Source organism: Brassica napus, chromosome C1, assembly GCF_020379485.1.
Source record: "Brassica napus cultivar Da-Ae chromosome C1, Da-Ae, whole genome shotgun sequence".
Taxonomy (NCBI): domain Eukaryota; kingdom Viridiplantae; phylum Streptophyta; class Magnoliopsida; order Brassicales; family Brassicaceae; genus Brassica; species Brassica napus.
The window spans coordinates 6,303,175-6,316,628 of NC_063444.1; the positions used below are offsets into that span (position 1 = coordinate 6,303,175).

General features: G+C 37.5%; 2 protein-coding genes across 2 annotated transcripts; both read right to left on the reverse strand.

The window, feature by feature from the left end:
* Positions 1–3,227: 3,227 nt before the first annotated feature.
* On the reverse strand, positions 3,228–5,164 carry LOC106372910. Its single transcript, XM_013813167.3, has 3 exons — positions 4,484–5,164; positions 4,288–4,374; positions 3,228–4,197 (listed from the first exon to the last, which is right to left on the reverse strand). The coding sequence occupies exons 1-3, from the start codon at positions 4,733–4,735 to the stop codon at positions 3,523–3,525; spliced, it is 1,014 nt and encodes a 337-aa protein (XP_013668621.1). The 5' UTR covers positions 4,736–5,164; the 3' UTR covers positions 3,228–3,522.
* Positions 5,165–6,732: 1,568 nt separating this feature from the next.
* On the reverse strand, positions 6,733–10,670 carry LOC106372912. The gene is made up of 3 exons (XM_013813169.3): positions 9,854–10,670; positions 9,658–9,744; positions 6,733–9,569 (listed from the first exon to the last, which is right to left on the reverse strand). Exons 1-3 carry the CDS (start codon positions 10,103–10,105, stop codon positions 9,447–9,449), a joined length of 462 nt encoding a protein of 153 aa, XP_013668623.1. The 5' UTR covers positions 10,106–10,670; the 3' UTR covers positions 6,733–9,446.
* Positions 10,671–13,454: the final 2,784 nt, after the last annotated feature.

The window sequence follows — 13,454 nt, forward strand, 5'->3', positions numbered from 1 at the left end:
AGTAAGCTCCTGGACCTCTTTAGTTCCCGATATATCGCTTCTGCGCCTACTCAAGGCATCCGCCACATGATTGGCTTTTCCCGGGTGATATGTGATCTCCAAATTGTAGTCTGCTAACAACTCCATCCATCTACGCTGCCTCAAATTCAAGTCCGTTTGCGTAAATATGTACTTCAGACTCTGGTGGTCCGTGAAAATCTTCACCTTCTCTCCATACAAGTATGACCTCCAGATCTTTAATGCAAATACAACTGCTGCCAACTCCAAATCATGAGTAGGATAATTGGTCTCGTGAGACCTCAACTGTCGTGATGCATAGGCAATGACCTGACCTTCCTGCATCAGTACACATCCCAATCCGGTGCCTGACGCATCAGTGTAAACATCATATGGTATCCCTGGCCTCGGGAGTACCAAAACAGGCGCATGGGTCAGCTGTCTCTTCAACTCAATGAAACTCCTCGAGCAATCGTCTGTCCAATCAAACTCGGTGTCTTTTCCTGTTAGCCGTGTCATTGGCTTTGCAATGCTAGCAAAATTTTTGACATACTTTCTGTAGTATCCTGCCAAACCGAGAAAACTGCGGATCTCCGTCGCATTCTTAGGTGTCGGCCACTCTGAAATGGCGCTAATCTTCTCCTGATCTACGGCAACTCCTGCTTCTGAAACCACGTGACCCAAAAATCCAATCTTCTTCTGCCAAAAGCTACACTTACTCAGCTTGGCAAATAACTGATGCTCCCGAAGTTTACCCAACACAATCCGCAAATGTTCAGCATGCTCCTCTCTACTCCGAGAATAAACCAAGATGTCATCTATGAAAACGATCACACACTTATCCAAGTGCTCACGAAACACATCATTCATAAGCTTCATGAACGCTGCCGGTGCGTTCGTCAATCCAAATGGCATCACCACAAACTCATAGTGCCCATAGCGTGTACGGAAGGCCGTCTTCCGCACATCTCTATCAGCTATCGCAATCTGGTGGTATCCCGATGCCAAGTCAATCTTAGAGAACCAAGAAGCTCCCTGCAACTGGTCCAACAACTCGTCGATACGCGGGAGCGGGTACTTATTCTTGATGGTCACTTTGTTCAAACCTCTGTAATCTATACAAAGTCTGAAACTCCCATCTTTCTTCTTCACAAACAACACTGGTGCTCCCCACGGTGACGTACTCGGCCTGATAAACCCCTTATCAGATAGCTCCTCCAATTGTTTCTTTAACTCTGCCATCTCAGTTGGTGCGAGACGGTATGGAGCTCGTGAAATTGGTGCTGCTCCTGGCTCTACTTCTATTGTAAGAACGTCCGCCCTAGCTGGTGGTGGCCCTTTTAAAGGCTCAAAGACATCCTCGTACTCGGCGACCACTGGTATATCATGCAGCTTCTGCTGACCGTCCTCCTTAACCATCGAAATGGTTGCCAAAAATCCCTCTGCTCCACTTTCCAATAATTCTTCTGCACGCAACATGGAGACGATAGGAATTTCCCGGTGTGTCTGAATTCCCTCGCAAATGATCTTTCCTCCTTCTCTAGGGATATTAACTCTTGCCTTCGGACAATCCAAGACTACTCGATGTCGCGACAGCCAATCCATCCCAAGTATGACATCGTAGGAGCTCATCTCCATCTCTGTCAAATCTCCGAGCAACTCGACTCCTCCAAGTAGAACTGGTACATCGTGATGAATGCCAACTGCACCCAACTTCTCCGTGCCGGCAGTCTGGATCTGCTTAGCCTTCGGTTCAAAGACTCCCCGAAAAGACCAAGACTGGACTAAACGCGGACTCACAAAACTATGAGAGGCTCCAGTGTCGAATAAGGTATAAGCTGACTCTCCTCCAACTAAAACCGATCCTACACGAGATTTTTACTAACTACACATGACAACCACGAGCCAAAATACCCAAACACAAACAAGTATGAAAAAGTCACATACCCGCTATCGGTTCAACTCCTTGGGAATCTCCAACTGTAAAGACCCGTGGAGCGATGGCTGGACGCTTCGGTGGTGGTGGAAGTGCCGCATTGCCCTTCCTTGGGCAATCTCTGATGAAGTGACCTGGCTGACCACAGCCAAAGCAAACATGTGCCGCTGCTGGTGCTGCTGGTGCTGCAATCTGTCTGACTGGTGGCGTATCCAATGGCCTAGCTCGACAAAACTTCGCAATGTGTCCAATCCTACCGCAAGTAAGACACCTCATACACTGCCCACTGTGACTGCGATGGCAACGAGGACATATCGGTAATCCCGACGGGTCCCCTGCTCTCCTTTGAGACTCTGGAGCTTTTCCAGACTTAACATGAACTGCTTTGGCGAGTTCCTTCTCCTCCGCCAAGCCTGCCTCCTGCTCGGCAGCTTTCTCCACCAAATCTCCCAACCGGTGGTGAGTGACTACGCGACACCTGTTACGAATCTCCACTCGCATCCCACTCAAAAACTTTCTAATCAAGTCTTCTTCTGAAATGCCCACTCCTGCAAATCTGCGAAGTTGGTTGAACACAACCTCATACTCCCTGATAGACATCTCTCCCTGGCTTACATGCTCGAACTCGCACTTCTTCCTATCCATCGCTTCCTTCGGAAAGTATTTCCTATCGAACTCTCGAATGAAATCAGCGAAAGTAAGTCTCTCTGGCCCAAAATGGCTCAATCGTATTCCCTCCCACCATATAAGAGCATCTCCACGAAGGTACTGCATAGTCAATCGGAGCGACAACTCTGGTGGACACTCAATAATCTCCAGTTTCCGCTGCAAGGCTAACTTCCAATCGTGTGCAGCCACAGCATCCACTGTCCCGCTAAAATGCTCCATCTCCATGTTTCTCATCTGACATGTCAGCCTGTAGAACCTCTCATTATAAACCGGGTAAACATGAGGTCGCGGTGGTGGTGGCGGTAGATCCTGAACACCATGAGCAAACTGCTGAACTGGACCCTGCTGCAGAGGAACCTGTGGAAGGGGAACCTGCTGAACGGGATCCTGATGATCATGCTGAGCTGGAATCTGCTGATCTTGTTGGACATGAACCAGTGGAACTTGCTGAACCTGAATCTGCGGTCCCTGCTGAAATTGTTTTTAAAGTTCCCAAAAATGAAGTATTTGTAATCTGTGGACTGTATATTTTCTTTTGTGCAAAGATCTTGACCATATATATTTTTTGAAATTTACTTCTTTATTGGGTGATTTACCATAAACAAATGACGGAATCTATTTTATTTTTGTTACAAACTTGAACGGTACCATGTTTAATCAATCAAAAGATAATGCACTTAGATTGATATTGAAATAAGTCCAAATATATAAAAATAAAAGACTGATAACGAAATGTTTTCGTAAACTTAACGTCCTAACCAAAAAGCTCTTGGCTAATACTACCTATGTACATACTAATTCTAAATTTTAATAAATTATGAAAATCAAGACAATCCTAATGTTCAAATCATCCAAAGAAGGTTTCGAAACCGAATTGGAATGTCGTAGAATTGGATTGACCAGACAAGGGACAAGCCGGGTCAATACTGTCCAATGTCCATGAGCCAGTCTTCAATCTCCGACAGTGCTTTGTTGACACTTCTTCTTTGTTGTTGTTGTTGCTGCTGATTCGCCGGAGGATTAGGAGTTCCACACGGAACTGCATTTGGCCAGCTACATTTTCTAGCGTAACCATTAGTGTGAGATGATGTTAGAGTATAATCAGCAAACGTCTGCTGTGAATTGCCTTGTAAAACCGTGGGAGGAGTAACGTAACGGTTATACGGAAAGCCTTGAGCAACTTCCACAGGAGTAGCTCCTACACTTGGCCTTTGAGTCCATGTGAGCGATCTGGACGAGAACACTTGGGGGATTGGGTTACCATTATTAAACCAACCGTATTGGTTTTGGTATAGCTGAGGAGCACGAGGTTGTAGATTTTGCGGAAAGGTCCTTGGTTGCTCGGGTCTGTAACCAGAACTTATGTACGTGTTTGGGCGAGACGCAACCATAGTAGATGGCCCAAACTGGTTTACAGAGGAATACCAAGTGTTTTGTTGCATAGATTGAGGTGGAAGTACATTTCCGGTCCTGGCGCATTTGCGTTGATTCTTCCATATCTGATCTTTATCATTGGCATGGCAGTGATCATAGGCGGGGATACCTATGCACCAGTGAGGACATGGAGCACGTATGTCACAAACATAACAGTGACACTGTTTAAAAAAAAAAAAGCATAACCATTAATTAGCAAGATAAGTATCCATCAATATAATAAGCAAGATGCAAATAAAGACATTTCTCACCATGTCACAGTACTGGTCGTGTGATGTCGACTTGAAAGGGTACTTAGCGCAGGCATGTCGTGGATGTGGGAAGTCTCTACATGCTATCTATTAAATAAAAAACAACTTCCTTAGAAACTATACACTTTCAAGTAACTTCACTTATAATCCTACGAACAAGTTGCAATTAATGATGAAAGTTTTGATATGATTTTACCTCACCCTTTTGCCCTAGTACGAGGATATCATCATCAGTTTCACATGTGTGAAATGTAGTCTCCTTCTCCTTCGTCTTGTAAGGATCGCCATCCAAGACTACACAATCGTCGTCCTCTTCCTCCACCATCACATTCGAGGAAACTGGTTTCCGATGACCAGTAAGGTTCGGTTTCTCATCGTCAAACACATCAGTGTGGTCGACTATTTCATCATCCTCCTCGTCTGAACTAAGATAAATGATATCATTCATCGAAAGTTTTCTTTTTCTTATTTCCAAAAAAGACGGTAAGTCCAATGAAAAATCAAAGGAGAAGAGAGATATCAGAAGGGTGTTGCATGAGTCAACACTCAAATGAGAGATCTAGAGATATTCGTTTGTTCTTTTCACCTCCGGAAAAGGAGAACCGTTAATGTCGCCAGGATGGCGCAGAAATTGATGGAAAACAAAACGAATTAGGGTTTGGTATCGAGGAAGAAAGCAATTAAAAAGGTTAAGAAGTTGTTAAATCATTTTATTAATTAGGCCAGGCCCAAATCCTAAACTAATTTCCTTACATCAAAATTATCCCATATATATTAAAATAAAAATATTGCAACATTTGATATATCCACGTATCATCACTACAATGATTCTTGAAATTATTAAAAAAATAAGTTGATTCATCTAAATATATAATACAAAATTACTTAATGTGGCTACAATATATATATATGACAATTAATAATTTTAAATAATAAAGATTTGATAAAAAATATTATATATTTTATCATATTTCTAATTTTAACTTATATTAAAAAAATTGGATTTTCCGTACATGCTATATTTTGATTTTTTTTAAACGACTATAAATTACTAAAACTGTTAAAAATTTCACATTAAATTTTTTTTGAGATCCATGTTTTAAAATTTTTGTTATGGCAAAATACAAATGATTACAAAGTCATATAAATAGTAACTCTTAGTTAATAAATATTAAGATTAAAATATATATGTATATATATTAATATCGTTTAAATTAAACTATGTACCATATAAAAATACATAAATATTTTAGTTTCAAAATTTGGTTTTGAACAATTTATTTTTTGATAAAAGTTTTGAACAAATATTAACAACTTAATATTTAAATTTTAAAACAAAACTTTATATATTAAAAGAGAAACATTGCAACATTTGATATAGCCACGTGTCATCACCACAATGATTCTTGAAATCCTTAGAAAATAGGTTGGTCCATCTAATATATAATAAAAAATTTATTAAACTAACCATAAATTAATTATTAATGTTCTTCATTCCTTCCTTAAATAAAAATTACGAAATTTTCTAATGTGGCTAAAATATATATGAAAATTAGGGGTGTTCAATCCGGATATCGGTTCGGTTTCGGTTTTTTTGGTTTTTCGGTGTTTCGGTTTCTAAAAAATAGCTACCATATTAAAACCATATTTAATATGGTTTAGTTCGGTTTATATACCGTCGGTTTTCGGTTTATTCGGTTTTATGCCAAAAAACCGTAAATATTTTTATCTTTTAAAATATTTTGTGAATTTTACTTTATAAGATTATATATCGGCTTTAAATTTAATTATAACATGGCGATATTTTGGTTTTTATATCTATTTTTTGTTTTACTATTTAAATAATCAGTAAACATATTTAGTTAATAACAGTAATATTTTATGGAATAAAAGTAAGAAATATCAGTAATCCATAATACTATTAAACAAATAAGTAAAAAATATGTTTTTTTTTTTAATTTGATAAAAAAAATTTGAACTTAGAATAAAATATTAAATAACTAAAATAAACATTTAAGTAGGAAGATCATACCAATAAAATAAATTAGGAATATATTATTAATTATATTATATAATTTACATATACTTATACTATTATATTTTAATTGATCGGTTTATTCGGTTTGATCGGTTTATATACCAAACCATATCCATATACCGCGGTTTCTTAGAAATGACATCCATTCGGTATATTCGGTACTATCAAATCCAAACCATTTTTTCTATTTCGGTTCGGTTCGGTTTTAATTGGTTCGGTTTTACCGGATTGATCACCCCATTGAAAATTAATAATTTTGAATAATAAAGATTTGATAAAAATTATTGTATATTTTATCATTATTTTAATTTTAACTTATATTAAAAATAAATTAAACAACCACATTAGCTATATAAAAAATTAGATTTTATGTACATGTTATATTTTGATTTTTTAAAAACGACTATAAAAAACTAAAACTATTAAAAGTCTCAGATTAATTTTTTTGGGATCCATGGTTTAAAATTTTGTTATGAAAAGATACAAATGATTACAAAATCATATAAATAGTAAGTCTTAATTAATAAATATTAAGAGTAACGCTCTGCAGTCTCTACCCAACGGGAAAGCGTCAGGGCCAGATGGTTTCACAAAAGAGTTCTATATTGGGGTGTGGCCTGTCATAGGCAAGGACTTTATTATTGCCATCCAGTCTTTCTTCCTATTTGGCTTTCTACCCACATGAGTCAACTCCACAATCCTGGCCCTCATCCCCAAGAAAGTCCCTGCTCAGACCATGAAAGACTGCAGACCGGTAGCTTGCTGCAACCTCATGTATAAGGTGATCTCCAAGTTGTTGGCAAACAGACTCAAAGCTCTTTTTCCCGCTGCTATTGAGGCTAATCAATGTACGTTTGTCAAAGGCCAGCTGCTGCTGGAGAATGTGCTATTAGCGACGGAACTGGTTAATGGCTATCATAAGCCACACGGCTCAGGCCGAAGCACTATCAAACTCGATATCTCTAAAGCCTTTGATACTGTCAGGTGGATCTTCATCACGGATGTACTTCGCGCAACGGGCGTTCCCAGTCAGTTTATTCGATGGATCTACCTTTGTATCTCCACGGCCTCATTCTCAGTGGCCATTAACGGAGAACTTGCAGGTTTTTTCACTAGCGCGCGGGGCATCCAACAAGACTGCTCGTTGTCACCCTATCTATACGTCATTGTGAACAATGCTCTGTCTAATATGCTGAACCAGGCTGCAGCTGATGGTAAGTTTGGGTTCCATCCTAAATGTGAGAATGTTGGCCTTACGCACCATAGCTTTGCGGACGACATACTTATATTCACAGATGGGACTGAGGCCTCGCTTAATGGAGTGTTAGCAGTGATGGATCAATTTGCCGGCGTGTCAGGCCTCAGGATCAACGCCTCCAAGTCATCAATCTTTGCCGCTGGTCCAAACAGCCACTTGCTTACACATGCTGTGAGTGCAAAAGGTCTACAAGTTAACACCTTGCCTATATGATACCTTAGAGTGCCTTTGACTACAAAGGTATGGAGAAAAACTGACTATGAACCTTTGATCGATCAACTCCGTAAAAAGTTCTTTTCATGGACACACAGAGCGCTCTTCTTTGCGGGACGTCTACAGCTCATCAAAACGGTAATCACCAGCACTGTAAACTTCTGGAGTTCTGCGTTTCTACTACCCAAAGGCTGTCTTGACACCATTGAGAGCATGTACAGTGCGTTCCTCTGGTCTGGATCGCCAACCATTACGTACAAAGAAAAAGTTTCTTGGGAGGATGTTTGCAATCCCAAAGAAGAGGGCGGTTTGGGCCTGCGAAGACTTAGAGATACAGGCTGAGTATTTGCGTTGAAACTGATCTGGTTACTCTTCACACAGACAGAGTCCTTATGGGTGGCTTGGACAAAGGAATACTTGCTTAAGGATAGTTCCTACAGGGATGTACGAGAAGGCACTCTTGGCTCATGGGCTTGGAGAAAGTTATTAAAGATGAGGTCCTTGGCTTTGGATCATATGAGGCATGATGTTAAGGATGGGAGATCTACCTTCTTTTGGCTTGATAATTGGATGGGCACATGTAGGCTCTTGGATGCAGTGGGGGAGGTTGGTATAGTCACTTTGGGAGTTCCTCGTTCTGCTACTGTCTAAGATGCGGTATGTGAAACAGGCTAGAGGATCCGTAGTCGAGGTCAAAGGCAATATCATGAGCTATATGATAAGTTAGATATGTGGCTTGTGCCTTGCCAAGACGCGGGAGAGGACACTGTACTCTGGAGGGCTGATAATGATGAATTCAAAGCTTACTTCTCTTCTGCCAAGACCTGGAACAACTTGCGGGATAAGCGGAATGAGGTCAGTTGGAGGAAAGTCACCTGGTTCTCTCAGGCAGTGCCCCGACACGCCTTTCAGGTATGGCTTGCATTCAGGGATCGTTTATCAACGGGAGACAGAATGAAGAACTGGGGTATAGAGCAGTGTTGTATGCTTTGCGGAGAGAAGAACGAAACAAGAGATCACATGTTCTTTGCATGTCCTTTCTCCTTCACGGTCTGGCTAAACACTGCAGGGAAGCTGTTTGGAAACGCCATTACCCCTGATTGGAACGATACCGTCAGCTCACTCTTGCAACAGGCTCAGACTCGGATAGATCACGTTCTTAGGAGGATGGCCTTTCAAACAGTCATCTACTCAATTTGGAGGGAACACAACTCACGGAGGCATGGTGGTGTGTGGGGGTGACAACGGAGCAGCTCACACGTTACATTGATAAGCATATCAGGAACCACATATCATCGCTCCGTTACACCAATGGCCATCCGTTGGAGGGAATGATGAGAAAATGGTTTGAGGTTAACTAGTTATGGGAAGTAAAAGTTCCTTAGCTATAGAAAGTATTATTTTCTCTCATTCTTTCATCTGCTCCTAGCTGAATAGAGTACATATTCCTTACTTGTAAATGTGAAGTTTTGATCAATAAATTTGATATTCAATCAAAAAATAATATTAAGATTAAAAGATATATGCATATACATTAATACCGTTTAAATTAACCTATGCACCATATAAAAATACATAAATATTTTAATTTTGAAATTTGGTTTTGAATAATTTAGTTTTTGATAAAAGCTTTGAAAAAATATTGACAACTTAATATCTGCTTTGATTCTTCCATATCCGATCTTTATCAGTGGCATGGCAGTGACCATAGGCGGGGATACCTATGCACCAGTGAGGACATGGAGCACGTATGTCACAAACATAACAGTGACACTGTTTAAAAAAAAAAGCATAACCATTAATTAGCAAGATAAGTATCCATCAATATAATAAGCAAGATGCAAATAAAGACATTTCTCACCATGTCACAGTACTGGTCGTGTGATGTCGACTTGAAAGGGTACTTAGCGCAGGCATGTCGTGGATGTGGGAAGTCTCTACATGCTATCTATTAAATAAAAAACAACTTCCTTAGAAACTATACACTTTCAAGTAACTTCACTTATAATCCTACGAACAAGTTGCAATTAATGATGAAAGTTTTGATATGATTTTACCTCACCCTTTTGCCCTAGTACGAGGATATCATCATCAGTTTCACATGTGTGAAATGTAGTCTCCTTCTCCTTCGTCTTGTAAGGATCGCCATCCAAGACTACACAATCGTCGTCCTCTTCCTCCACCATCACATTCGAGGAAACTGGTTTCCGATGACCAGTAAGGTTCGGTTTCTCATCGTCAAACACATCAGTGTGGTCGACTATTTCATCATCCTCCTCGTCTGAACTAAGATAAATGATATCATTCATCGAAAGTTTTCTTTTTCTTATTTCCAAAAAAGACGGTAAGTCCAATGAAAAATCAAAGGAGAAGAGAGATATCAGAAGGGTGTTGCATGAGTCAACACTCAAATGAGAGATCTAGAGATATTCGTTTGTTCTTTTCACCTCCGGAAAAGGAGAACCGTTAATGTCGCCAGGATGGCGCAGAAATTGATGGAAAACAAAACGAATTAGGGTTTGGTATCGAGGAAGAAAGCAATTAAAAAGGTTAAGAAGTTGTTAAATCATTTTATTAATTAGGCCAGGCCCAAATCCTAAACTAATTTCCTTACATCAAAATTATCCCATATATATTAAAATAAAAATATTGCAACATTTGATGTATCTACTTATCATCACTACAATGATTCTTGAAATTATTAAAAAAATAAGTTGATTTATCTAAATATATAATACAAAATTACTTAATGTGACTATAATATATATATGACAATTAATAATTTTAAATAATAAAGATTTGATAAAAAATATTATATATTTTATCATTTTTCTAATTTTAACTTATATTAAAAAAAATTAGATTTTCCGTACATGCTATATTTTGATTTTTTTTAAACGACTATAAATTACTAAAACTGTTAAAAATTTCACATTAAATTTTTTTTGTGATCCATATTTTAAAATTTTTGTTATGGCAAAATACAAATGATTACAAAGTCATATAAATAGTAACTCTTAGTTAATAAATATTAAGATTAAAATATATATGTATATATATTAATATCGTTTAAATTAAACTATGTACCATATAAAAATACATAAATATTTTAGTTTCAAAATTTGGTTTTGAACAATTTATTTTTTGATAAAAGCTTTGAACAAATATTTACAACTTAATATTTAAATTTTAAAACCAAACTTTATATATTAAAAGAGAAACATTGCAACATTTGATATAGCCACATGTCATCACCACAATGATTCTTGAAATCCTTAGAAAATAGGTTGGTCCATCTAATATATAATTAAAAATTTATTAAACTAACCATAAATTAATTATTAATGTTCTTCATTCCTTCCTTAAATAAAAATTACGAAATTTTCTAATGTGGCTAAAATATATATGAAAATTAGGGGTGTTCAATCCGGATATCGGTTCGGTTTCGGTTTTTTTGGTTTTTCGGTGTTTCGGTTCCTAAAAAATAGCTACCATATTAAAACCATATTTAATATGGTTTAGTTCGGTTTATATACCGTCGGTTTTCGGTTTATTCGGTTTTATGCCAAAAAACCGTAAATATATTTATCTTTTAAAATATTTTGTGAATTTTACTTTATAAGATTATATATCGGCTTTAAATTTAATTATAACATGGCGATATTTTGGTTTTTATATCTATTTTTTATTTTACTATTTAAATAATCAGTAAACATATTTAGTTAATAACAGTAATATTTTATGGAATAAAAGTAAGAAATATCAGTAATCCATAATACTATTAAACAAAAAATAAAAAAATATGTTTTTTTTTTTAATTTGATAAAACAAAATTTGAACTTAGAATAAAATATTAAATAACTAAAATAAACATTTAAGTAGGAAGATCATACCAATAAAATAAATTAGGAATATATTATTAATTATATTATATAATTTACATATACTTATACTATTATATTTTAATTGATCGGTTTATTCGGTTTGATCGGTTTATATACCAAACCATATCCATATACCGCGGTTTCTTAGAAATGACATCCATTCGGTATATTCGGTACTATCAAATCCAAACCATTTTTCCTATTTCGGTTCGGTTCGGTTTTAATTGGTTCGGTTTTACCGGATTTAGCACCCCATTGAAAATTAATAATTTTGAATAATAAAGATTTGATAAAAATTATTGTATATTTTATCATTATTTTAATTTTAACTTATATTAAAAATAAATTAAACAACCACATTAGCTATATAAAAAATTAGATTTTATGTACATGTTATATTTTGATTTTTTAAAAACGACTATAAAAAACTAAAACTATTAAAAGTCTCAGATTAATTTTTTTGGGATCCATGGTTTAAAATTTTGTTATGAAAAGATACAAATGATTACAAAATCATATAAATAGTAAGTCTTAATTAATAAATATTAAGAGTAACGCTCTGCAGTCTCTACCCAACGGGAAAGCGTCAGGGCCAGATGGTTTCACAAAAGAGTTCTATATTGGGGTGCGGCCTGTCATAGGCAAGGACTTTATTATTGCCATCCAGTCTTTCTTCCTATTTGGCTTTCTACCCACATGAGTCAACTCCACAATCCTGGCCCTCATCCCCAAGAAAGTCCCTGCTCAGACCATGAAAGACTGCAGACCGGTAGCTTGCTGCAACCTCCTGTATAAGGTGATCTCCAAGTTGTTGGCAAACAGACTCAAAGCTCTTTTTCCCGCTGCTATTGAGGCTAATCAATGTACGTTTGTCAAAGGCCGGCTGCTGCTGGAGAATGTGCTATTAGCGACGGAACTGGTTAATGGCTATCATAAGCCACACGGCTCAGGCCGAAGCACTATCAAACTAGATATCTCTAAAGCCTTTGATACTGTCAGGTGGATCTTCATCACGGATGAACTTCGCGCAATGGGCGTTCCCAGTCAGTTTATTCGATGGATCTACCTTTGTATCTCCACGGCCTCATTCTCAGTGGCCATTAACGGAGAACTTGCAGGTTTTTTCACTAGCGCGCGGGGCATCCAACAAGACTGCTCGTTGTCACCTGATGTTAGGAGTTTTGAGAGCTCCTAAGACAAATGTTGTAGTATAGTGAATGTCGAACCAGTTCTGAGGGATATCAAAGCACTGAGAATGCAAGTACTCACTTAATCTAAGTGCAACCAATGATTTAGATGGGTTTTAAGCTATGACTAAAACTAGAAAGCAATAACAGAATGATACTTTCTTGACTAAGGGAAAATAGAACTCATGGGCATAGGGATTAGACCTTGGGTGATCAAATATCGAACTAAGGATGGCAAATGATCAATCAAACTATCAACCTTATGCCTAGACACAATTCTAAGCAAGCTCTATGTCTAGATGAATGCTCATTTGCTAACATATCTCAAACATCAAATGTCTTTGGTTGAATAATATGAAAGCAATCATTACTAACAAGTCTATTAGCTATCTTAGCACCTTTAACAACAAATGTCTTTGGCAAAGTATACTAAAAGCCTAGGAGAGTTGTCTCAGGCATTTCATCAAACACCTTTCGGGTGGGAAATGCCTATTGATCAACTTTTGAGTGGCCAACTCAGAAGATGCATTATGAATACTCTACTAGCAAGGAACAAGGAAGATCTACACTAAAACATCGTAGAACTA